We start from the raw sequence: 27984 nt of genomic DNA, 5'->3' as shown, positions 1-27984 counted from the left end.
CAAATAGATGTGTAATGGTAATGCACACGTTTTATAACCCTCGTCTATAACAGGTATAAAGACAAACAAAAACGGTGACTATCCATGCCATCTACACTAATGAAATGAGGTCATAACAAGTCCTCCTCTTGAACAAATAACATTCAACAATACATGTTGTTTTTGTTTTATTTTTCTGAATTATATGACTTCATATTCATTTCATTTCAATCAAAGTTGTTGCCAGGGTCACAATTCTGGTTGGTAATTCCTGCAGAATGTATGCTAATTTTCCTGTAAAGTATTCACTACAATAATGTACATATGGAAGTACACATTACATGTACAATGGTTTATCAATAGCCTACCTGGGGAATACAAGTCAGTAAGCCTGAAGGATTCATCAAATTAGGCAGACGTTCTATCTTTATACATCAATATCAGACATAAATATATAAGTACTTGAGACATGCCGTATTTGTAATCTAATGTACACTATATGTATACAAACATAACAAAACTACATTCAGGATTTGGAAAGACAGATAGAAAAATGTAGGAGGAAATAAAAAAAGTATACAAAAATGGTACAGTATTTACCTGTACAACTTTACTTCTATGTACACATAGATCACACATATAGTGAGTCGATCATAACACATAAATACCAACATTTGTTTACCTGGAAGTAGAAAAACTTTGTAATAAAGTTAGTAATTGTTCATGTTATTACTACTGATGAACACTCTAACCCTGTTATTTTTATCATTTGTAGTAAGTATAACATTTGTATAATATTATCTACTAGACATATGTATTTTGGTATACTACAATAGACGTGATCTAAGTTAACTAATGGTATCTATACAAAGGGAAGTAACTCTTAATAGACATGATTTTATTAATTAAATGGGGACTCCATCTAAGACTGAAAATAGAAATAGAGATAAAATCCTGGAATTAAGGTGAACTATTTGGTAATCAGGTTATTAACTAAGGAACATATATTGGATATAATCATTTCTGCATGTTAGTATTTAACAAATCATGGCACAAATTGGATTTAAATGTTTTTCTGTGTTAAGCAGTCAATAAATGTAAATATCTGTCTGGAGATGTTTAATCCCCATTCATACTTCACTATCATAACAGTTTTTCTGTCTTCAAAACCACTTTTGTCCAAATGCCCCTTTAAATCAAACAGCACTGAAAGGTTGAGTAAGACAGCACAAGTTGATGTTTATGTTACACTTAGAGGTTTTGTCACAAGTTGATGGTTACAGTTCCCTTGTTGTAATGTCAGCCACAAGTCAATGGTTAGGCTACGCTTAAGAGGTTGTGTCAACCAAAGTGATTTGATGGGTTCATTTCCCTTACAGGTTACAGCAGCCAGTAGGAGTCGGTGGTTACGCTACACTTAGAGGTTTTGTCACAAGTTGGTTACAATTCCCTTACAGGTTACAGCAGCCAGTAGGAGTCGGTGGTTACACCACACTTAGAGGTTTTGTCACAAGTTGATGGTTACAATTCCCTTACAGGTTACACAGCCAGTAGGAGTCGGTGGTAACCCTACACTTAGAGGTTTTGTCACAAGTTGATGGTTACAATTCCCTTACAGGTTACAGCAGCCAGTAGGAGTCGGTGGTTACACCACACTTAGAGGTTTTGTCACAAGCTGATGGTTACAATTCCCTTGTACAGTTGCCGTGAGGAGTCGGTGGTTACGCTACACTTAGAGGTTGTGTTAGACGGTTTGGGTTGATGGTCACTGACTTGGTACAATTGTCTGTTTTGTATATACCTACGAGGCGGTCGGCCAATTCAAACATGTTGTTTCTCAGTGATATAATGATGAATTGTGCATTCTTTGTCCTCTCCTGGAATTATAAAAATGGAAATAAAAATGACATTTGGAACGATCGAATAAAGATTAGAAAATATCCAAACTTATTCAATGGGTTTAACAGATAAGATATTTAGGTTAACTGTACAGAAAGGAAATTATCAATTACAATTATCTAAATCTCATTACTAATGTCTCAGCTTGTACCTCAGTTTAAAGTTATGTAGCAATATCTTAATCTTAACTAAGACAGAGTTGTTGATATTAGAATAACGATATTTGGATTTAAATAAATAACCTCTGCAATTTATATTTCTTAATGACTGTATCATTATCTCTGCAATTTATGTGAGACCTATTACAATCCAAATAAAACAGCAAAAATAGAGCTCTGCTCAGTTTGATACTCCCCTTCAACACATGTATCTTTTAAAGCACCTCTGTATCTACATGCATGTTGTCAGTATACTGATACAGCACTGTTCTTCAAAGACATTTCAGTATGGTGATTTAAGAAAAAATCTCTTATTTTGGCCCATTCAACAGCAGACACAATCACTAATGTCTCATGACAAACAATTAAACATCCAGACAAACCTTGATGTAGTTCGCAACAATGGAAACGTTTTTGAAGTCCAAAGCAGCATCTATTTCGTCCATAACATAGAGCGGTGTTGGTTTGTAATGATGAAGAGCAAACACCAAGGCAAGAGAGCTGAGTGTCTTCTCTCCTCCAGACAAGTTAGATATATTCTTCCACGATTTCTTGGGTGGTCGTACACTGTAACAGAATACATAGAAATTTTTAATGATTCTAAATCCATCAAAGGTCAATAGCTTTTGGGATCATGTCAGGTGTTTAATATTTCTTCATGTGCAAACAGTGTCTTTTGGCTTTCGTATACAACAATGTATGAGGTATTACCAGAGCAGAAAAGGCTAGGATATTTTTGTTTTCTGTGATCTTTTGTCCTCAAAGTTCCAGTGTATTCTGTATTGTGACTTTATCATAAGATGATAAATGTAGCTATCCTTGGGAATGAAGTACAGACAAGGAGATGAAGTGAACTTTTTTATCTTGATATTTCTCTCCTCACTTTTGAAACATGAAAGGAATATTCCATTTCTCTACCACAATATATTCTTCAAAACAACAACTACTGACAAAGATACTTTCATAATTAGAAGCTCATAACCATCCTTTAACAAAGCTCGTAACCATCCTTTAACAAAGCTCGTAACCATCCTTTAACAGAGCTCGTAACCATCCTTTAACAAAGCTCACAACCATCCTTTAACAAAGTTCCTAACAATCCTTTAACACAGCTCGTAACCATCCTTTAACAGAGCTCATAACCATCCTTTAACAAAGCTCGTAACCATCCTTTAACAGAGCTCGTAACCATCCTTTAACAAAGCTCATAACCATCCTTTAACAAAGTTCCTAACAATCCTTTAACACAGCTCGTAACCATCCTTTAACAAAGCTCGTAACCATCCTTTAACAAAGCTTGTAACCATCCTTTAACAAAGCTCCCAGCCATCCTTTAACAAAGCTCCTAACCATCCTTTAACAAAGCTCCCAGCAATCCTTTAACAAAGCTCCTAACCATCCTTTAACAAAGCTCATAACCATCCTTTAACAAAGTTCCTAACAATCCTTTAACACAGCTCGTAACCATCCTTTAACAAAGCTCGTAACCATCCTTTAACAAAGCTCCTAACCATCCTTTAACAAAGCTCCCAGCCATCCTTTAACAAAGTTCCTAACAATCCTTTAACAAAGCTCATAACCATCCTTTAACAAAGCTCCCAGCCATCCTTTAACAAAGCTCCTAACCATCCTTTAACAAAGCTCATAACCATCCTTTAACAAAGTTCCTAACAATCCTTTAACACAGCTCGTAACCATCCTTTAACAAAGCTCGTAACCATCCTTTAACAAAGCTCGTAACCATCCTTTAACAAAGTTCCTAACCATCCTTTAACAAAGTTCCTAACAATCCTTTAACACAGCTCGTAACCATCCTTTAACAAAGCTCGTAACCATCCTTTAACACAGCTCGTAACCATCCTTTAACAAAGCTCGTAACCATCCTTTAACAAAGCTCGTAACCATCCTTTAACAAAGTTCCTAACCATCCTTTAACAAAGCTCCTAACCATCCTTTAACAAAGCTCCCAGCCATCCTTTAACAAAGCTCCTAACAATCCTTTAACAAAGTTCGTAACCATCCTTTAACAAAGTTCCTAACCATCCTTTAACAAAGTTCCTAACAATCCTTTAACACAGCTCGTAACCATCCTTTAACAAAGCTCGTAACCATCCTTTAACAAAGCTCCCAGCCATCCTTTAACAAAGCTCCCAACCATCCTTTAACAAAGCTCCTAACAATCCTTTAACAAAGCTCCTAACAATCCTTTAACACAGCTCGTAACCATCCTTTAACAGAGCTCGTAACCATCCTTTAACAAAGCTCCTAACCATCCTTTAACAAAGCTCCTAACAATCCTTTAACAAAGCTCCTAACAATCCTTTAACAAAGCTCCTAACAATCCTTTAACAAAGCTCGTAACCATCCTTTAACAGAGCTCGTAACCATCCTTTAACAAAGCTCCTAACAATCCTTTAACAAAGCTCCTAACAATCCTTTAACAAAGCTCCCAGCCATCCTTTAACAAAGCTCCCAGCCATCCTTTAACAAAGCTCCCAGCCATCCTTTAACAAAGCTCCTAACCATCCTTTAACAAAGCTCATAACCATCCTTTAACAGTGATAAGTATCAAACCTGAACACAATTCCCTCAGAGAATGGATCCAGAGAGTCGACAAGCTCCAGTTCAGCATCCCCACCAAGGGTGATCATCTGGTACATCTCCTTCAATTTGTTTGTGATCACGCTAAAACCAGCCATAAACTCATCAAGTCGTTGTTTGCGTAAATCCTCAAAGTACTTCCTTTGTTGGTCACGAACATCAGTAATCTGGTCAAGCTCACCAACACGTTGTAGATACAGTGATTCCTGTTAAATGTAATGCATATCAAAGGTCAGAGTTCAAGTAATTATGCCTTAGGATAACATATTACAGTTTAATATAACACAGAATCTTGTTACACTTTTAAAGTATCAAATTTGGCACAAGCAGCAGGTTCCTACCCTGTTACTAATTAGCTGACAGAATCAACATCATATTGATAAAACTAGAAACGGAACTGGTATCTAAGCTCTCAATTTTGGTAAGAAAATATTTGTATTAATCTGTCTTGAGATTTTAAAAAGTAATGAAAAAAACTATCATCCTAGTTAAAATCTATCATCTAGAAATCTAATGGTCCTAGAAATCTATCATCCTAGAAACCTATCTAGAAATCTATCATCCTAGAAACCTATCATCCTAGAAACCTATCATCCTAGAAACCTATCATCCTAGAAATCTATCATCCTAGAAACCTATCTAGAAACCTATCATCCTAGAAACCTATCATCCTAGAAACCTATCATCCTAGAAACCTATCATCCTAGAAACCTATCATCCTAGAAATCTATCATCCTAGAAACCTATCATCCTAGAAACCTATCATCCTAGAAACCTATCTAGAAATCTATCATCCTAGAAACCTATCATCCTAGAAATCTATCATCCTAGAAACCTATCTAGAAATCTATCATCCTAGAAATCTATCATCCTAGAAACCTATCATCCTAGAAACCTCTATCATCATCCTAGAAACCTATCATCCTAGAAACCTATCATCCTAGAAACCTATCATCCTCCTAGAGAAACCTATCATCCTAGAAACCTATCATCCTAGAAACCTATCATCCTAGAAATCTATCATCCTAGAAACCTATCATCCTAGAAATCTATCATCCTAGAAATCTATCATCCTAGAAACCTATCATCCTAGAAATCTATCATCCTAGAAACCTATCTAGAAATCTATCATCCTAGAAACCTATCATCCTAGAAATCTATCATCCTAGAAACCTATCATCCTAGAAATCTATCATCCTAGAAACCTATCATCCTAGAAACCTATCATCCTAGAAACCTATCATCCTAGAAACCTATCATCCTAGAAACCTATCATCCTAGAAACCTATCATCCTAGAAATCTATCATCCTAGAAACCTATCATCCTAGAAACCTATCATCCTAGAAATCTATCATCCTAGAAACCTATCATCCTAGAAACCTATCATCCTAGAAACCTATCTATCATCCTAGAAACCTATCATCCTAGAAACCTATCATCCTAGAAACCTATCATCCTAGAAACCTATATCCTAGAAATCTATCATCCTAGAAACCTATCTATCATCCTAGAAACCTATCATCCTAGAAACCTATCATCCTAGAAACCTATCATATCCTAGAAATCTATCATCCTAGAAACCTATCCTAGAAACCTATCATCCTAGAAACCTATCATCCTAGAAACCTATCTATCTATCATCCTAGAAACCTATCATCCTAGAAATCTATCATCCTAGAAACCTATCATCCTAGAAACCTATCATCCTAGAAACCTATCATCCTAGAAACCTATCATCCTAGAAACCTATCATCCTATAAAACTATCATCCTAGAAACCTATCATCCTAGAAATCTATCATCCTAGAAACCTATCATCCTAGAAACCTATCATCCTAGAAATCTATCATCCTAGAAACCTATCATCCTAGAAACCTATCATCCTAGAAACCTATCTAGAAATCTATCATCCTAGAAACCTATCATCCTAGAAATCTATCATCCTAGAAACCTATCATCCTAGAAACCTATCTAGAAATCTATCATCCTAGAAACCTATCATCCTAGAAACCTATCATCCTAGAAACCTATCATCCTAGAAATCTATCATCCTAGAAACCTATCATCCTAGAAACCTATCATCCTAGAAACCTATCATCCTAGAAATCTATCATCCTAGAAACCTATCATCCTAGAAACCTATCATCCTAGAAACCTATCATCCTAGAAACCTATCATCCTAGAAACCTATCATCCTAGAAATCTATCATCCTAGAAATCTATCATCCTAGAAATCTATCATCCTAGAAATCTATCATCCTAGAAACCTATCATCCTAGAAACCTATCTAGAAATCTATCATCCTAGAAACCTATCATCCTAGAAACCTATCATCCTAGAAATCTATCATCCTAGAAACCTATCATCCTAGAAATCTATCATCCTAGAAACCTATCATCCTAGAAACCTATCATCCTAGAAATCTATCATCCTAGAAACCTATCTAGAAATCTATCATCCTAGAAATCTATCATCCTAGAAATCTATCATCCTAGAAACCTATCATCCTAGAAACCTATCATCCTAGAAACCTATCATCCTAGAAACCTATCAGCCTAGAAACCTATCATCCTAGAAATCTATCATCCTAGAAACCTATCATCCTAGAAATCTATCATCATCCTAGAAACCTATCATCCTAGAAATCTATCATCCTAGAAACCTATCATCCTAGAAACCTATCATCCTAGAAACCTATCATCCTAGAAACCTATCATCCTAGAAATCTATCATCCTAGAAACCTATCATCCTAGAAATCTATCATCCTAGAAACCTATCATCCTAGAAATCTATCATCCTAGAAACCTATCTAGAAATCTATCATCCTAGAAATCTATCATCCTAGAAACCTATCATCCTAGAAACCTATCATCCTAGAAACCTATCATCCTAGAAACCTATCATCCTAGAAACCTATCATCCTAGAAACCTATCTAGAAATCTATCATCCTAGAAACCTATCATCCTAGAAATCTATCATCCTAGAAACCTATCATCCTAGAAACCTATCATCCTAGAAACCTATCTAGAAATCTATCATCCTAGAAACCTATCATCCTAGAAACCTATCATCCTAGAAATCTATCATCCTAGAAACCTATCATCCTAGAAACCTATCATCCTAGAAACCTATCTATCATCCTAGAAACCTATCATCCTAGAAACCTATCATCCTAGAAATCTATCATCCTAGAAACCTATCATCCTAGAAACCTATCATCCTAGAAAACTATCATCCTAGAAAACTATCATCCTAGAAACCTATCATCCTAGAAATCTATCATCCTAGAAACCTATCATCCTAGAAATCTATCATCCTAGAAAACTATCAGCCAAATATAATGCTTTTGCACCTTTGGGGTTAGGCAGAAGTTCTGCTCCTTTTGTTAAGACGGAAGAAGTCATGTTAAGATTTTAATTTGTTTGACGACTTTGACCTTGAATAAGGGTCAAGGTCATTATGCTTCTAAGACTTTTAGTTCCTTAAAAGAATCTGAACATAGGTCAAGGCCATTTCTTCCTGCAAACTTCGTCAGGCTTCATTCAAGGAACATACTAGCCAAATATCAAAACATTGCCATATTGTTAAGTATCTGATACAGCTAGCTTGTTGGTAAGTAACAGAGTAGATATATATATTGTACATTTAGAAATAGTTTCATTATACTCCCTTACTGATAGCGTGACATTACAGTATACTTGGTTTTCACGACCAAAATCAGCCTTGTTTACATTCCTTGTTGTACATTATGTATTTTAGCTGTATACAAAAAAACACTGGAAAGTCTCTAACCTTTTTCCTATATTCTGCAATGGCAGCCATGTTGGGTTTCATCTGAGCTAGTTTCTCCTCTAAGACTGTGATCTCATACTGAGTGGCTTCCTTATCAACAGTCACCAGCTCTTCATCCTCAATAGTGGGTAGATCTGTATCTCCCTTACCCTCTATAGAGGTCAAGGTCAGCTGACCAATCTACAATAAATCAATCGTGAGTATTTATGTAACAATCCTCAATAGTGGGTAGATCTATATCTCCCTTACCTTCTATAGAGGTCAAGGTCAGCTGACCAATCTACAATAAATCAATCGTGAATATTTACGTAACAATCCTAAATAGTTTATCTCCCTTACCCTCTATAGAGGTCAAGGTCAACTATTAAACAATAGTTAACATTTACATAACAATAGGAAGATGTTTAAAGATAAAATTATAACAATCTAGTTACACTTTTTAACAAATGGAGTCCCATTTAGTGTAGCACAAGCAACAGTAGAATAGAAGGCTCAAGAATTCAGTATTCAGTATATAAATTCAGCAGATTGGTAAATATTTTTCATTTTAAAATTCCAGTAACTAACATGAGAAACACTTATGATTATCATCTGATCATATTGACAGTATATGATTGATATCAGATTTTAAGTAAATGAATGACATAAAAAGTGCTAGGGTTGATAATATCAACAGAAATACAGTATCATCTACTACCATCACAACACCAAGGCTACCATAACAATAAAGTCAACTTTTAACTTGTTTTATTTAAATCACAGGAAAGAAACAAACCTCTTTTTTCCAATGTTTAATTTTCTGTACATTAGATTTGATAATTCCATCAAATTTCTCAAGCTCGTGTCTAACATCAACCACTTCTTTCTGCAGCAGATTCTGCTCCTCCTCGTGTTTAGCAATCTCATCCTTCACCCCACTAAGCTCATCATCTGCCTCTTTTATTTTGTCCTACAAGACAAATTTTACATAGTACACAAGTATCACACAATTTCTTTCGCAACTTTTGTCTTCCTTGCCGTTCAAAATATGGATATTTAGTCTATTACTGAAGTGGTTTGGAAGGGATATCTTTTTACTTTCTTTTTTTCTAAGCATAATGTTTTTGTGTTGTGTGTTGTCAACTTTAACTTTGCCCATAACCATTGCATCATAACAGCTACGGCTTTCATATTTGGTATGTGTTTTCCTTGTAACAAGTCCTTTCTGGTACTAAAATGTCTGACCATGTGACCTTAACGATGACCTTTAACCTATATTTGAAAAACTTACAACATTTGCCTTAACTATTGCACTGTAGGAGGTAGGCTTTAATGTTTGACAGAGTTGTGACCCTTGAACTTCAAAAGTTCTAATAATTCAGTTTCCATGCATTATCTCTGCAACCATTGCAATGATTTGATATTTGTAGTTTCGCTTATCTCAGTATACAAAAACATTTTGTGCATAAGTGTGAGTTCAGATTGCAATGAAACCATAAGTTTTTTGCAAAGTGTGCATCCAATTAGCACATGCCTTACACATTAGTTTTAATGTCCCACTTCAGTATTTCTTTGCGACTTGGGGCATAGTGTTTCATAAGTATATAGATTTTCTTATTTTGTGTTTAAAAAAGAAAACAGATTGATTATCATAGCAAAAAAAAATGCAATTTTCTATAAGAAAGAAAGAAAGGTTAACTAAATTTAGGCAGGCATAAGCAGAAATAAATCCATTTAGAAAGTATCTCAAATTTTAAATTTCACACTTCATGGAAATTTTACATCATCAAACAGTGCTGAAACACCTATGAAGTTAAGGACAAAAAAACCCCAAAAATATTCACATTAATAGACAGCTTTCTGCATGAAGTTATAAATTACTTAGATGTTGAGAAATGCCATTATCTTGTAATAAGATGTACCTTTAAATCCTGGTAGTTCTGTAAAACAGATGTGGCATCTTCTTCCAGCTGTTTGAAGAGCGTGTCCAACTCTTCAATCTTTTTTTTGTTATCCTCAATTTCCTCTTCTACAGACTCCACTTTCTCCTCTGCTTTCTTTAAATTCCTACAAACAGACAATTTACATCAAATTTTACAATACTGTTTATATTTTATGTTCAAATGTCATCAATTACCAACAACACATCTCTTAATTAAGACTTTCATTCACAATAGTGATTTAAAAAAGATATGCAATTCTCAAAGGCATCAGTACATGATATACAAAATGAACACAAACCCGCCCCCAACCCCCAGAAAACTTGCACGTATATATAGATATTTATATATGTAAATTGGAATATATATCAAATCTATTGTTGCTTGTAGTACTTGTATGAAACAAATAATTGAGAATAGTTCGGAACATTTTCTTCAGTAATGTCAGCAGAATAAAAGTTCTTTAAATACAACCAGTAGAAGATTTGAGCATAAAGTTGTGATGAAATCGATGTTTTCTATAATCTGATTACCACCATGTTACACCGTTTTTGACTTTAGCATACCAAGGATTATAGCACAGGTGAAATCCTAGGTCATTACTTAGCATCTCGTACACTACATACGTCAGTGATAGTACACTCCACACTGATCATTTGTCTAATGAAGGTGACAGTGTAGTCTTTGAAACATCTCACTCCAATCATGAACTGGTTGTGTATTAATAACTTTTATTCCGTAAATGATTAAGAAATTATACAGATTACAAAAAAATCTATCTTAGTTCCATTCTTGAAGCAGCACTCTCCTAAAACCTAAAAAATTTCCTTTCAGCAAGATTTTGAGCAGATCCACTGTACATATCATGTCTAGCAAATTCTGTTGACTTTGTGTCAATTCATTTATCTAAAATAAGTGCAAAAACAAATATCTCAGCAGGTGAACACAAGACAGGCAGAATACCAACATACCTGGCTGTAGTCTTCATTGCCACCTGTGCTTTTGTGATTTGACCTGTGACCTGGTCAATGTGGTTGGAGACAGCGTCAACCCTACTCTGGACAGCCTGCATCTTGGATCCACCGATGTCCATGATCTCATTGTGTAATCTATAAAACATTTTGAACTCTTGGTGACTACATATGTGGTAGTTATATATTATGTCAACAGGACAATCACTGACTTTTTAAAAGACAATATTTCTACTTGCCTTAATTATATAGGAACGAGTTAGTACAGTTTACTATATCTACACATCACTATTGTCTCCTAAAAGACTGCAACTGCGGACAATGGAGGGACCAGGATTGGTTCCATACAAAATAGTTGACACTATCACTCAAACATTTAAGTCCAATGTTCCAGACCACTATTTTTCTAACCTTACCTATTTTACCAATTAAAGTTACATGTTATATCCTTGATATTGTGATCTCTAGTATCTTAAAATGAATCATTAGAAGAATGGATGTTAGAATGAAGCCAGTGAAAACAGTGATTACCACCCAAATCTTATACTCATAGCTTGTTAACAATTGTAACATCCCCATCAATATCTTACATTGCATGGCCATCAACAACACGGTACATTAGCAGCATTTTAACTAATGTATTCTTGCTATCAATATCTTGTATCATGCAGATAACAATTTAATTATATTTTCTGTGGTTATTGTTAATTCTATGTCAAATGAGAATACAACTTCATTAATAATCCACAGAAATATGTACACCACATGTAATATGCCAGTTTCAAGCTAATCTCCTGTTTTCATTATCTTTAAAAAAACTACAACCAGTGAATTACAACATAAAAGAAAACTTTTCGTAACCTTTGAACTTCCTTCTCAATCTTAGCAGCTACTCCAGAGGCTTTCTCATATTCTGTAACAGAAAAGATGTCATAGCATACTTTAGATTATAAAAAAAGCGATGATTTTGATAATTGCCATGACAGCAAACCTAAAGGGATAAACTATTTTGATTTTCTGATTTTCACACAAAAGCTTTATCAGTCAATGTCGTAAAGATGGTATCCTCAAATAAAACCTTTGCCCCGGATTCAACAGACGCTTCTTTGAAAATGGAGTTTAATTAGAAAAAAATGTAGGCAAATTTAGGAACCAATTTGAGAAAAGTATTTGTCAGTTGGTACAAGAGTTATCTTTTTAATCGTCTATCAAATTTGACAGATCAGTCAATTAAATATAAATACCTTTTTTGTATTCTTCCACTTTTTTCTTCTGCTGTTGGAGTTCCTTTTCATCAGGGGCTGCAGCCTTAACTCTAGCTTCTTGTTCTTTAATTTGTGAGGTTAAAGTTGTCTCCTGTTCAGACATCGCCTGTAATACAAAATGTGGAGAAAGAGTTATGTACATTCTTCAACAAGATGACACAGAAGTTGAAATGTCAATTTTTGTGAGGCATAAAAGACTTTTCCACTATTTTAAACTTAGATCTGATAGCGATCCCTCATTAATAAATGAAAAATGAGATTGTTTTAGGCGAGTTTTTTTATGTAACAAAATACATGTATAACTATTCTTAGATTCTAAATGATTGATTCAAATCTAAGTTTTAAAAATGATTTCTCCAACAAAATTTACAACTTTACCAATCTGTTTTTTATTGTTTCTGCATTTTAACAGTCAGTGTATGTGGTGTTGTGTGAGTATATATCTGTGAGAACTGACTCCTACTAAGTGACCTACCTTTATATCCATCTCACACTTATCTATGGTGTGTTTAGTGTTGTTTAGGGATTTCTCCTGCTCCCTGATCAGATCTTCCAGTCTTTCTTTATTGGCCCGGCTCTGCTGAGCATCACTTGCCAGCTTTTCCAGGGAATTTTCCAGGTTGTTTAGTTCCTTGGGGTCAACATCTGCTACAACAGCTGAACCCATCCTTCCTTTACACACCGTCTTCCCTCCTCCTGACATGGTACCTACAAACAGCAACCATCAATTCAAGTTGATTTTAAAACAAGTCTGAAATCTGATATGTAAACTAGAACATCTGACAAGGTCATGCACAGAATACAATTCTATAAATTATACCCTACTTCTGGTGGAGGATAAGATTTAAATCATCATGTGCAATGTTTTTCCTTAAAACTAGAGTGTGTCTGTAAGGCCACACCAATTTGAATAGTAGTTCTATGGGAAATTTTGGAAAAAAACAGGAGTGAGAGGAAGGGGGTTTTTAAATTAATTTTTCTTCTAATTTGGTAAATTTTGATGTGAAGGGAAGTAAAATTAAACAGCGATGGAATTTAATGCCTCAAACAGTGCACACATTGAATCATTTACATGATATTGTACTGTAAGTAATGTTTTGCATGCTTTTAAGTTATCTCCTTTGTACTGGGAACATTCAAACACAAATATTTCATTCTAACAAGTGTTGAATATTTCACTTGAAAATGATAATCATTTTTCACTGCACAATGTTCTAAAATATTGAGTTATGAGTGGAAAGGTAAAACAAAACATAAACAAAAACAAACAAGGGCTGTCAGAGACAGGTTATGATCCCTGATTGGAACAAAATTTAAGAACGAAATATAACAAAGGGTAATAAGAGAGTTATTATTCTTGTACACTTCCCTTCTACTCATTGATATCGATCAACCTAGGAATTTTCATGTTGATACCCCATATAGTTTTAGTGTAATGCTCTGGACAAAATTTAAGTATGACAAAAATAACAAAGACCAATAACTCGTAAATTAAGCAAAAAAGAGTGATTGTTCTGGAGCACTGCACTTCTTGATGTGATCTACCTATGAAGTGTTATTTTGATACCTCTTTTAGTTTTTGTGTTATGCCCCGGACAAAATTATGACAGATGAACAAACGGCCATATGAACAAAGCGGCCACTATATGCTCTCCCTTGATGTTGAACTATGATAAAACCTATTCTCAAAGCATCACAGTAATTATACTAACTAGTACCCTACAAACCTTCATAATCACCCCTCAATTGGGCAGCACAAATATACTTCATTGTCTTATAAACCAGACTTTGGTCTTGACCTGGTCTTTTCACAAACCCTTTTTGTCTTCTCCACAGTATCAGGGATCCTTGCATACCTACCTGACTGGTCAATGAGCTGTCCTTGAAGTGTCACCACCCTGTAGCGTGTCTTTCCATAGGCTATCCTTGTGGCTTGCTCAAGGTCATTGGCTACAAGCGTATCCCTCAGGGCAAAGTAAAAAGCTGGTAAGTAGCTCTCATCTTTGGTCTTCACTAGGTCAAAGAGGCGAGGCACATTCTCTGGTCTGTGTACAGAGGTTACATATCAACATCAAAAACTGAAGTTATAGGTTAGAAATATTGACTTATAACTTGGACCACTTCAGTGTATAAGTGAACAATTGCTAGTTTAATAGCAGCACCTGTTTTATTCTCATGGCTTACTATCTATGTATGACTTTTTTCAGCGTCTGCTGTAGCAGTTATTGTCCACAAAGTATACCTACGGAGATATTTTTCTCTTGGTGTGTTCAGTCCACTTGGCCATCTTATCAAGACCTATGAAGGTAGCGGACCCAATGTTGTTCTTCTTGAGGAACTGGACACATTGCTGGGCTGTATTAATAGTATCCACAACAATGTGGTCGAGAGCTCCACAAGCTGTTGATATGGCAACATCGTACTTCCCATCAATTGCACCAAGGTCACCCTGGTAACACAAAATTATGCACAGGGATATTAACATGAAATTACACACAGGGATATTAACATAAAATTACACACAGGGATATTAACATGAAATTACACACAGGGATATTAACATGAAATTACACACAGGGATATTAACATGAAATTACACAGAGGGATATTAACATGAAATTACACACAAGGATATTAACATGAAATTACACACAGGGATATTAATATGAAATTACACACAGGGATATCAACATGAAATTACACACAGGGATATCAACATGAAATTACACACAGGGATATCAACATGAAATTACACACAGGGATATTAACATGAAATTACACACAGGGATATTAACATGAAATTACACACAGGGATATTAAAATTCAATTTTAAAGAGTCAGCACATAACATATCACCCCAATAGTGAACTAATCTATATTCATGGCCACTATAACTTAATGGAAGGTGTAATGTCTCAAATATTGTAACCGTTGCAGTGTATTAATATTTTGAAGTGTAACATGAAGAAATTTCATGATAATAGAAATTTCATTGATTCTTTATCATTCGCTAAAAATGGATTCATGGACGATATGGACCCAAGGAAAGACAATACTTCACTCAGTTTACAGGTGACAGCAAAACACAACACTTCACTCAGTTTACAGGTGACAGAGAAACAACACTTCACTCAGTTTACAGGTGACAGAGAAATACAATACTTCACTCAGTTTACAAGTTACAGAGAAACACAATACTTCACTCAGTTTACAGGTAACAGAGAAACACAACACTTCACTTAGTTTACAGGTGACAGAGAAACACAACACTTCACTTAGTTTACAGGTGACAGAGAAAAACAACACTTCACTTAGTTTACAGGTGACAGAGAAAAACAACACTTCACTTAGTTTACAGGTGACAGAGAAAAACAACACTTCACTTAGTTTACAGGTGACAGAGAAAAACAACACTTCACTTAGTTTACAGGTGACAGAGAAAAACAACACTTCACTTAGTTTACCAGCTGAAACATGTCATTATTTAAGATATTTCCACTTCCACTGCACATCATTGATGTTTAAATGCAAATGCACTTTCACAGACAATTTCAAAATCCTATCACTTTCAATGAGTGTATGTCAGACTGCAACAGTTCTTGACAATGATTAATGGAAAGACAAGAGACAACACTTCATGACGTCTAAAAAAAAGAGAGTAAAATTCTGGTATATCACACTGAATTCTAAAACCTTATTCTATAATGTTAGGTGTGATTTATACTACAAGAATCCATAAACAATTTCTTTTTATTTCTACCTGAATTACAGAATAATCCACTATACATTTGTTGATTACATTGGATCTAACCATCACCAGAGTAAAGTAAAATGTCACACTTTTATGTCAACATTTGATTTTGATTTAGACTTGACTTTAAACACACGGATTACTTAACATTTTCAAAGAAAAGTTCAAAATTTGAACTCTTCCATTTGTCATTTGACAATAACATAAGGTTTACATCAATGGAGAACTAATTCAATCCCTACCTGTGTTTAACTAATCCTACTTCAATATTTGTTTTTCAATTCATCTTGTTCTGTATATCAATTTGAGAGCAAGGAATCACTTTCTAGTTTCTAAATGCAGTATCAGTGCTGACAAATTTAACCAATTTCTATAGTATTGCTGTGCACCATAAATTTACAGTTTGTCATAATATAGAGAAAGATTATAAAGTAACTTTTGCACCTCAGGGCTTTGAAGTTTTCAGTTTTAAGGCATTAACTTATTTAGTAGATGAGCTGAAAAATACACTTTCCTTTCATCTGTTTTCTACTGTTTGGGTATATATATTATATCTATTGTCCTGTACATGTGTAGAAGATACTTTGTATCACACTTACCAATCTCCCACAAACACCAGGCATCACTCCCCGCTTCTTGGCTTCCAATAAAGCCTCAATCACTTTGCCTTGTCTCTTAGCTGCCTGTAGAGAGCTTCGAGTCTCTTCTACTTTGGTCCTGACACTCCTTAACTGTATGATACAGTTGCGAAAAGATTTTTTTTCCTTTCAAATATCTTTGTTAATACAGTGAAAGTATAGGTTCATGTTAATAGAAAATAGACATGTCTTCACAGATCCAGAAACTGGACAAAATTTATTGCATTCTTCCAACTGATGCAGATACAGGCTGCAGTAAAATTCAGATAGATATCTCAGTATTGAGGTTTATCACTGTCATCTCAAACTTACCTCATTCACACATTTAAGTTCTGTAGCTGTGGCCAGCTCTATATCCTTCTTGGCTTTTTCAATAATATTTTCAGTTTCTGGTAACTTCTTTTTAAGATCTTTTAAATAGCTGTGGAGGTAAAATGTTCATTTCAAACCAATGTATGCACTATTCATGAGAAATATTTTGCATATATAATTACATATACAATTTCTTTTTAACAAACTGCGGATTTCGTTGGTTTTTTTTTTTTTGAAGAAAATGAGGGAGAGAAGATGAACATACTGACCTTTGCCTGTCTTTTACAGTAGTGGAAGCTTTATTTAGGTTCCTCTGCATCTCCTCTAACTTAGAGGTCTCACTTTGCTGAGTACTAAGGTAGATATCCAGCTCTGACTGAGCAATGTTTAACTAGAATATACATTAAATGGGAAAGTGTTTAGGTAAGGCTACACTTAATCAAATTCACCTGAAATGTGCAACTGCAACTATTTTTTTCTTCAAGTAAATAATCAATATCTAAACAATCATACAAAAACTCCTGTTGGTCTAATAAAACATTTAAACAGCGTTTTTTATCACTTGCCTTCATAAATTAGAAAAATAAAGGATTTCCCCAAAAACTGGGAAAACATTCTTAGTTTTTGCTTTGTTTTAAGAAATAACACACATTTTAGCTCATATAAGAGAAGTAACCTTTTCAGCTGTACAACTGGGGAAAAAATCAATGTAAATGTAATGGGCAAATGCTTTTACATAGATCAGTATTTATAGATACTAAAAAGCGGTTCTGGTGATAAAAGGAGAATTGTCTAACCAAACTAAACTCGGTGATATCAACAGTGGTTGTATAACATATTCAAAACAAAAGATGATTCAAGAAAACAACAGATCAATGAAAATGCACTAATATTTGTAAGATCTTTATCAGGTGAGTCTACAGGTTTCCATGAGTCCCATTAATTATGGATATAACGGGTTTTCAAAATCTGAGTCAGTCCCACAGGAAAAGCACAAATTTAAAAAATCACTGAAAATGACAAATCTAGGTATGACATTAACCAGTCTATAGTGTGAAATCAACCAATCTTGAGTGTGACATTAACCAGTTTTTAGCATGACATAAACCAATCTTGAGTGTGACATAAACCAGTCTTTAGCGTTACATTAACCAGTCTTTAGCATGACATTAACCAGTCTTTAGCGTTACATTAACCAGTCTTCAGCATGACATTAATTTTCCATTACCTTTGACTTGGTGTCGTTAACAGATTTCTGTAGCCCCAGTAGTTCTTCTTCCTTTTTCTCTTTTTCTTCCTGTAGACCCTGTCAAGTAGAAATATTTGGGGGCTAACATATGATGTCATTTTCAGTTATACAAATTGTACTGCAATAGGAAAAATCATAAGTAACAATATAGTTACATTTTTTTTTTACGTCCAAGCCCCTCTAATTCTCAATGAAATTAAAGGATGCAATTTTCGCCCCTTGTAAATCATTATAGAAATGAAATAAGGTATCACAACGATTACTGAAGAAGAGAAAAAGTTGTCAGACATTTCCAATTAGGAACAAGATTTTATATTCAACAAATGTCAGACAAATTTTTTTTTCCATGTGTCTTAATTATCAACAATTAAATGAAAAAAAGGCATCGCAAACAATACAAATTCCCTCACTCCTATTAATAATCAAGTACGTTTAAGAGCACATCCCAAGGGATGGTGCATCTAATAGTCACTCACTCACGCCCGTTAGCCATGTGGCATGTAGGGCGGCATCTAACAGTGTCTAGTTAAAACTCTGTTCAGAAATGAAGTTGCTAGAATGATGGCAAAAGGTGAACATACATGCAAGTGAATGCTACATATCCCTCTGCAGTCACAACAGGGGATAATCAGGCTGAAAACAGTCGGATCATTTCTCTGATGACTTACTTTTGTCTCTCACACCAGGGGATAATCAGGCTGAAAACAGTCGGATCATTTCTCTGACGACTTACTTTTGTCTCTCACACCAGGGGATAATCAGGCTGAAAACAGTCGGATCTTTTCTCTGATGACTTACTTTTGTCTCTCACAGCAGGGGATAATCAGGCTGAAAACAGTCGGATCTTTTCTCTGATGACTTACTTTTGTCTCTCACACCAGGGGATAATCAGGCTGAAAACAGTCGGATCTTTTCTCTGACGACTTACTTTTGTCTCTCACACCAGGGGATAATCAGGCTGAAAAAGGTTGGATCTTTTCTCTGATGACTTACTTTTGTCTCTCACACCAGGGGATAATCAGGCTGAAAACAGTCAGATCTTTTCTCTGACGACTTACTTTTGTCTCTCACACCAGGGGATAATCAGGCTGAAAATGGTTGGATCTTTTCTCTGACGACTTACTTTTGTCTCTCACACCAGGGGATAATCAGGCTGAAAACACCAGGGGATAATCAGGCAAAATGGTTGGATCTTTTCTCTCACAGATAATCAGGCTTACTCTTTTGTCTCTCACAGCAGGGGATAATCAGGCTGAAAACAGTCGGATCATTTCTCTGATGACTTACTTTTGTCTCTCACACCAGGGGATAATCAGGCTGAAAACAGTCGGATCTTTTCTCTGATGACTTACTTTTGTCTCTCACAGCAGGGGATAATCAGGCTGAAAACAGTCGGATCTTTTCTCTGATGACTTACTTTTGTCTCTCACACCAGGAGATAATCAGGCTGAAAACAGTCGGATCATTTCTCTGATGACTTACTTTTGTCTCTCACACCAGGGGATAATCAGGCTGAAAACAGTCGGATCTTTTCTCTGACGACTTACTTTTGTCTCTCACAACAGGAGATAATCAGGCTGAAAACAGTCGGATCATTTCTCTGACGACTTACTTTTGTCTCTCACAGCAGGGGATAATCAGGCTGAAAAAGGTTGGATCTTTTCTCTGATGACTTACTTTTGTCTCTCACAGCAGGAGATAATCAGGCTGAAAAAGGTTGGATCTTTTCTCTGATGACTTACTTTTGTCTCTCACAACAGGGGATAATCAGGCTGAAAAAGGTTGGATCATTTCTCTGATGACTTACTTTTGTCTCCGTCTTCAAACTTTCCATCACTTCTGCCAGTTTTTCCTCCTCCTTCTTTTTGTCTTTTTCCAGTCTCTCTAGTTTACGACGATGTTCTGCAATTACTTGTTCCGTCTGCTCTGGCATAGCCTTGAATTCTTCCACCTATGAAAGAATCCTTTTTATGTTAAACAAAGTTTTGATTTCATTTCTTTTTTTTTCAAATCAGAAAATTGTAAATTATCATCTCTTATTTAGAATGACAAAGAAAACTTCACAGCAAATGTATTTATGTCCCCACTTTGACTCTGCTAAATATGCAGAAAAAAAATATGAATGAGTTAATTAAAATGACTTTGTTTCTTCAAGATTTGTACAAACTTCAAATCAATTTGAAATTGCTTAAAGGTGTTCTTGATAATTTCCAAAATCCTTCAAATCTTGATGTCTATTTATCTAAGAGTGATTGATAGGACTGGACTCGTAATTTATACTCTATACCTGAACACTGACCTGACTTGTACTCCTTACAAAGCCAAAGTTGGTTTCTGTAGTACTTACTCTTTCTAAGAAACAACTCTAAGTGGAATATCTTAACTTTGATGCCGAGGGATGATTAACATTTAGTCTCACGTTTTCTCATTTTGCATAACTATTTTGTGAACTTCTTTCTTCACACTCCTATGCACATGTTTAACAATACCTTCTTTTTCTCTTGTTCTAACGTCTTCTCCAGTTTTTTAGCTTTGGACTTGGTGTGTTTCATGTCCTCTCGACATTTCACATCCTGTTTTTCAAATTCACTGAATCTTTCCTTTGCCTCATCTCCTTTCACAACCAACATTTCGTATTGCCTACATTGGACAATAGTAGTCAATGAAGAATCTCTAAGGCTGCTGAGTATGTTCATTACTATATATGGCTTTAATCATTTCTCCTGTTTAACTTAATTTAGGGCATATCAATTATAACATCAATACTTGTAATTCACCATCAATAACAATTAAATTGTGACAAAATAAACACTCAGCATCAGTAAACAACAAATATTTCAGTTTGTGAAATTTTCCCAGTACTCAGTGTCAAGTATTTCCTTAATAATGACCAGATTGTATGTTTATATTATTTGACAGACACTACTAAAACTTGATCTAAATTTCCTACTTTAGGATTCGTTTATGCTCCTTTTCCTTTGCCTTCATGGCATCTGTGATGGACTGCATCTTTCCATTGACCTCTTTCATCCCTTCATTGATTTTGTTATACTGCTCTGTTGCTTTTTCCTCATTCACAGCACACTCTTTACTGAAATCAGTATAACAAACAAGCTAACTTTATACAGAGCATACATCATGTTAAAGAGTGGTGACTATATCAGGAAAAAAACCCATCAAATTCTTGTCTGCTGAGTTGATCAAAATGGAAAACTGGAAATAAAGAACTGATCTAGCGGACGCCATCAGAAAAGTCACACCACAGTCTCCTTTTGTGATTTTTGTCACAGACGAAATAAAAATTACATATTTCAATAATTACAGAGTAAAAATAAACCCAATCCCATTACAACCATTTACGTTATTGTTGCTTTACTTCCTACACACAAACAGGGTATTGAATTAAATATGTGCCAGGTTTAGGTGGTGGAGATAAGCCAGAGTTCCCAACGACAAACCACCAACCTACAGTCAATACCTGATGACTGTCCCACTGAGACCATGCCCCTATTTGTACAGGTAGTAGTACATAGTATGATAGTATTAAAAATTCTGCTTTAAAACTGCTGTACAATTGACAAACTTCACTGAAATATATATTTGTTGAATACAGTTAGGACTTGTCTTAGCAATGTATATGATCCATATAAGTAAATATGTGCATGGATCACTGGAATAACAGAAGTTTAAGTAGTGGCTGAGTATAAAACAGTATTTTTGTTTCAGATGAGCCAATCAGATCTAAACTCACATATATTTCTGGTACAGTTTGTTTTTGTGTCGAATGATCTCATTCTCCATAGACAGAAACTCCACAGCTTCATTCTTAGATCCTTCTAAATCATCCTTCTCCTTTTCTACCGCTTTTACTCTGTTCAGCTACAAAATAGAGAAAAAGTTTTCAGTCTATTTCCTTCCTGATTTTTTTCTCTATATTTCCCTGAAATCAGTAAACTTAGAAGAAAATAAATCAGCAAACTGTGGACTAAGGCAAAAATACTGCTGTATTTGATATTGACCCAAAAGTATAAAAGAGAAAAAAAAACCCACATAATATATTTATTGACTGGGTATTTGGATATGATTTTGCATGCATGCTTGTGCCTCTTATTACCCCATTCCGCAACTTAAAATATCTGAATGACTGGTGACCATGACTGGTGACCTGGACCGGAATGTAAATAAACAATATTTCACACTTGTCTTTCTTTTCATTGGAATAAGCCATTTCCCCTCTCCACCGACCGGAGTGAGTTAGTCAATGACAAAAGAAAAAATATTTTAAGGATAACCTAGTTGAGAAAAACAAATTAACCCAGACAAGAAATAAACTACTCATCTCAAATTTTTATTTTTTTCAGGATCCCTTGAATGTTTTATCAGAAATAACTTGTCAAGTATTCTAATCCAGTTTCAGCTGCTATCTGCCAGGTGAAACAGGATTTGAATGATAACAATATAATCAGTTATGTCATTTTCATTCTGGTAAAAGATTTTTTGCCATCTGAGCATGAATTCGTTGCTGTTATATTTACGGTATGAATGTTTTTCTGCATCCTCATTGCAAAGTTACTGATCACCAATCTTCTATTTGTCATCAAAGATACTTTCTACCAAATTAGGTTGGTGTTATCCAACTACAAAGGCATGAATTAATCGTTCCAACTGTTGTATAAACATACAAATTAAACCACATGTGCTTATGGTGAAACACTTTTACTTGTTTTGATTGGCTGAAACAGTGAACTTTGACCAACTGGACACTTCAAACACTCTCTGTAATGAGTAGACACAATCAGTGGTTCACAATTTCATTTGTTAAAATCTGATTTTGATTTCCATGTATTTCTGAAATCGTCAGTTTTGCCAATTAATCATTATCATATTGATGAAAGTCACATCATTATGTCCTTAACTAATCATAATAAAGTAAGCAAAACATGGGTACAGAACAGGTCAATTCATCTTCAGAATAGCTATTTCAATGTGATAGAAACAGGTCAGGGTATTGTTTATAAGATTCAAAACATCTGTTATTGCTCATGTTTTTTCTTCTATTTTTTAAAAATAGCTTTCTTGAATGAAAAAATACCATATACCACAGCCAGTCGTTGTTTAACCCCTGTATGTTGGAGTTTTGATACATATCTTGTACATTCTAGGTTTATTTTTTCCTCTAAAAGAGTTTTTGATACTGCTTTTACTTCTATTTAACATTGATTTTCTGGGTGTTTAACATTCTTGAAGATCTATGCTGAAAATCTGTATTTTTTCATACCAATTTTTTTAAGCACCATACCAGTATGTGTATTTCCTCTTTAACAAAGGTGGTCATGTAAGTAAATTAGTGACAACTATAAACAGTGTTTGGTTTTCAAGTAATGGTCCCAAATTACAACCACAGGATAATGGTTATTAACTATGAGTGTGATTGCCTGAGGATGCAGACAGACAACCACCTGGGCACCCCATAGCCCCTTACAAATGACACGAGACTCACCACTGAGGTAATAGCAGGTAGTGACATGATCACGCCACTTTGTGTATATAATGAGGTCAGTGTCAAGATGTCTGGGTGGATAGGGCTTCACTGGCAATTCAAGTCACTGTAGCAGTGACATGTCAGTTTATTTTGGCAATTCAAACTTTTGCCAATGTAATTTTTAAATCGCCAAAGAGTCTTCATTTTCACCATTGGTGCTGATGGCAACTGACAGTGCAAGCCAAGTAAAATACCAATAAGTATAGAATTATACCTTGGATTAAAAAACAACCATTCTTATAAAATTTTCGTAAATCTCAATTTTTTGTACAGGTATGATATTTCTTATGAAAGCAAAAGTATGTTTCATTCACTGTACTTTCATGTAAGTTTCTAACACTGTACCTTTTCACCCCTCATTTCATTCAGGGTTTCTACCCGTTTGGCAAGGATTTCAATGGGCTCCTTGAAGCGGTTACTGCCAATAATGTCTTCCAGGAATTCTAACATGCCATCTTCACTTTCTGTCAAACCTTTAGGTTTCATCATGGCAATCTGCTCGACCTCACCCTGGCAAAATAGATAAATCAATGTTATTTTTAGAGACACAAATCATCTTTCTTCAGGCATGTTTCACATTTATCATCTGGAAAAGGGATTAGATTAAATGCCTGAATCAAATTAAAGAATACAGCATTTTTACCACGCAGATTATACAAAGACTTTTTGCTTTGCCTTGCATGATTGAGGGATCTCTTGCATGACTGGCAGCACATGTAGAATAAGACCAGGTGTTCCAGAAGGGTAAGAGTCTTCTGCTTCATCAACATCACCTGCCACATAACAACATTCAACTTAATATTGCGCAAAGAAATAGAATATTCCCCTTTGAGATCATAAGTTGCCAAGGTTAGAATCCCGGCGCTAACAAGCATCCTGTATTACCTGTAGAATGAGGAAACGATTGTGGTCAAGATCAATGCCACTACTTCTTAGGACTACTGCCACTTCCTTGTATGTATGCCGCTTGCCATCCACAGTGTAGTAGGAGCTATTATCCTTGAATGCTGTTCTGGCTACAACAAACTTGGAGTCAGGGACCACCGTGTACTCATCATCTCCAGGCTATAAAAAATGTCAAACAATAGATCATTTAAACTGTGCGATATTTTACACTTTTTATAAAAAGATTTTCTCAATACAAAATTCTGTTAAGAGTTTACTCAAAAACATCCTAAACTGACAGCCATTTAAACAAAATCACCAGTTAATGTCAGCCAGTTTCGGAATTCAAAATCTGAGAGGAAAAAGATCTGCTAATAGTATCCTGATTGAGCTGTAAGTTTTTATCTTCAACTCAGATCACAAAATTCTAAATTTTCTTTTTAAACAATGACAGATATTTTAGCAGAGATTGACAAAGATGTGAAAATTTCACAAATTTTTAGCATAAAGTAAAAGGCATACAAAAAACACCTATTACATTTCATGTACATACCCCTGTGTCAATGATTTTCTGGAAGTGAACACTGACTGTACATCCCTGAATGTTTGTGTGGTTCTCACTGTTGTGGATAAGAACGCTAATCTTTTTTGAACGGATCTTGTTGGCACGGAAACCAAACACAAATAACATGGAGTCTATCACATTAGACTTGCCACTTCCATTTGGTCCAATAATAGAAGTGAAACTCTGGAACAGAAAAAAAACCAAGGCATGCAGGGAATAAATATCTTGAATGAAGATTTTTGTGACAAATCTGGGGTCAAGATAAAGATTGATATTTTTTTTCCAGATGGTAAGGATAGCCTGAGGCTTGTTGATTTTCTAGCTGGATCGTTTTAGCTGACAGGTTGATTGACTAATAAAAATAATGTCAAAATTCTTTACATCATAATAAAAACAAAAGAATTTTTCTATTCACAGGAGCAGAAATAATCTTCTATTGGCCATTCAATTTTTTACAATTTTTATTAAAGGAAGGCCTTCCTTTCTTCAGACATTGACTAAAAATTGTTGAAAATGATTTGGGAATATGTCTTGATCACACAATCAAGCTTTGAAATCAGGGTTTTCCATAATTTTGTTAGTAGTAGGCGGTGTAGTGAAAGTAGGAGGCAGGCCTGCCGTGTACGTGTAGTCGTGTACAGAACATTATTACGGAACTGGATTGGTGTAGGCGGCCAAATGATCAAGGTAGCCGGTCAAACTGGCCGGCGACCGGCTCTTATGGAAAACCCTGGAAGTAAAGACTATAGTGACTTTATTAGTTGAATACCTTGTGGAATGGTCCAAGAGTTTGGGTACCAGCATAGGATTTGAAATTTTCATTGACAATATGAGTGATCATCAGACGGGGTCCATGTATCTCATATGTTGCAACACTAACAGCAGCAGGAGGAATTTCTATTTCTCCAAAATCTATAAATGAGTAAAGATAAAAGTTAGTGTTAATATACACTTATGTCATTAGTGTTTTCCAAACAACCACATCTTGTTGATGTTATTGTCAGGTGTGTTAGAGCAATTTTTCACCAATTTTCTACAGAAAGAACAGAAAAGAATATGTTTATTTTTGTTGAATAAACATAATAAATACAAGAAAATAAAAATGGGTCTGTTTGGCTCACTACACAGCTGTACTATAATTAGTTGACATGTATTCTGATTTGCATATTCTACAAAATCTTGTCTGTTCATGTGAGAAATCTTAATTGTGTAAAGCCATGGCAAGTATTGATAAAATTGATTGATTTGAGACAAACTCATTGTGAATATGAGCATTTAATTCATATTTCATCGTATGATATATGTAATATTGTTGTTATAAATGTGTCAACATAGATTTAATTGGCAAGACTCCAAAAAAATAACAACACCAAATTATAAAATTATAAATAGTACTCCATATTTTCATGCTGTACAGTATCGTTACCAGACATTTGTCAATATGTCTAATATCTGGTGTAGAAGCCTGAAGATACAAAGTCTACCTAATTTGAATATAAAAGAGACCATCATTGGCTTATTTTTTCCCTGGTATAATACCCCATCAACAACCTGGGTTGGTTTGAGACAGGGTTTCCTTGGAAGAGCTGGTGACTACCTCACTACACAACATACAAGAGGCCATTCTAGCATCATCCAGAGAAGATGGGAATAAGTGTATTGCTAAAAGACACATTCATGACAACTGAACCACTTCTTAGCTTCCTGGGGAATTTAATCTCTATTCTAGTATTGAATGTCAAACCACACACTCCAGATTTTCATCTGATATTGCATAGACTAGGTAAACGTTCTATCAACAGAAGTACAATGGCGATCACTGAAGGAACCAACCAGATGTGTACAACTGATGTTTCTAGAGGTCCTGTGTATTTATCCGCTGACACATTTGACACATTTTCGTCTTTGTTGTAGGTGCACAGTATCCCGATAAAAATAATAAATCACTGTTAAATCAAACAAGATGCACAATGAAATAATGTAAATCAACGTTCTTTTTTTTAACATTATCACATTTAACCAGAGATATTCTCGGACTCTTTCATCTGCTTCCATTCGGAAATATTTCTGCTTCATGAAATATATAACGACTTACACAGCTGTCAATGTTCCCCCAGAGTAAATGACTTCGAGTTTGTTTCATGATGTCATGTCACAAGAATCGGGCGTTCTACATGTGAAATTTAAAACGGTAGGTTTACATATGAATATGATTTTGCTTTATATGAAGCATATTACTATATTTCAAATACAGAACGCTCTGTTCCAACAACACAGCTGAAACATGACTTGTTATTTCACCTTCGGGATTGAACTGACGAGACGCAACACTGGACATCAAATCGCCTTCAACGGTGGGATCGGTATCAGCATCATTTTCCACGACTTCCATAGGTTCATCCACCGTTTGAGCCGCTTTTTGTCCCTTCTTTTTCTTTGGAGCAGGCATCTTGAGC

General features: G+C 35.1%; 1 protein-coding gene across 2 annotated transcripts; it reads right to left on the bottom strand.

Annotated features, from left to right (window-relative positions):
• Window positions 1–165: 165 nt before the first annotated feature.
• Window positions 166–27977, bottom strand: LOC132553696 (structural maintenance of chromosomes protein 4-like). 2 transcript variants are annotated; one of them, XM_060217956.1, is made up of 25 exons: window positions 27830–27977; window positions 26298–26440; window positions 25517–25711; window positions 24964–25143; window positions 24424–24588; window positions 22288–22415; window positions 21487–21627; window positions 21026–21176; window positions 20344–20487; window positions 18516–18593; window positions 17557–17678; window positions 17288–17396; window positions 16937–17068; window positions 14833–15035; window positions 14447–14631; window positions 13062–13294; window positions 12566–12692; window positions 12183–12234; window positions 11322–11459; window positions 10333–10477; window positions 9207–9380; window positions 8432–8611; window positions 4611–4843; window positions 2420–2603; window positions 166–1856 (listed from the first exon to the last, which is right to left on the bottom strand). In XM_060217956.1, the coding sequence occupies exons 1-25, from the start codon at window positions 27975–27977 to the stop codon at window positions 1701–1703; spliced, it is 3846 nt and encodes a 1281-aa protein (XP_060073939.1). In that variant the 3' UTR covers window positions 166–1700. The 2 variants fall into 2 exon arrangements, with proteins under 2 accessions (XP_060073939.1, XP_060073941.1); XM_060217958.1 differs by lacking the exon at window positions 27830–27977 and adding an exon at window positions 27362–27428.
• Window positions 27978–27984: the final 7 nt, after the last annotated feature.

Source organism: Ylistrum balloti, unplaced genomic scaffold, assembly GCF_031769215.1.
Source record: "Ylistrum balloti isolate Yb309-2 unplaced genomic scaffold, AGI_CSIRO_Ybal_v1 Utg370344, whole genome shotgun sequence".
Lineage (NCBI taxonomy): Eukaryota > Metazoa > Mollusca > Bivalvia > Pectinida > Pectinidae > Ylistrum > Ylistrum balloti.
The sequence above is the reverse complement of the archived record's forward strand: the minus strand, read 5'-3'. Positions and strand labels throughout refer to the sequence as shown.

Coding starts and splice junctions, on each gene's coding strand:
- LOC132553696 (XM_060217956.1), bottom strand. CDS start 27,977: ATGCCTGCTCCAAAGAAAAAGAAGGGACAAAAAGCGGCTCAAACGGTG. Junction 20,488..21,025: donor TAGAACAAGAGAAAAAGAAG/GTATTGTTAAAC, acceptor ATTCTTTCATAG/GTGGAAGAATTCAAGGCTAT. Junction 8,612..9,206: donor TTAAACATTGGAAAAAAGAG/GTTTGTTTCTTT, acceptor GATTTATTGTAG/ATTGGTCAGCTGACCTTGAC.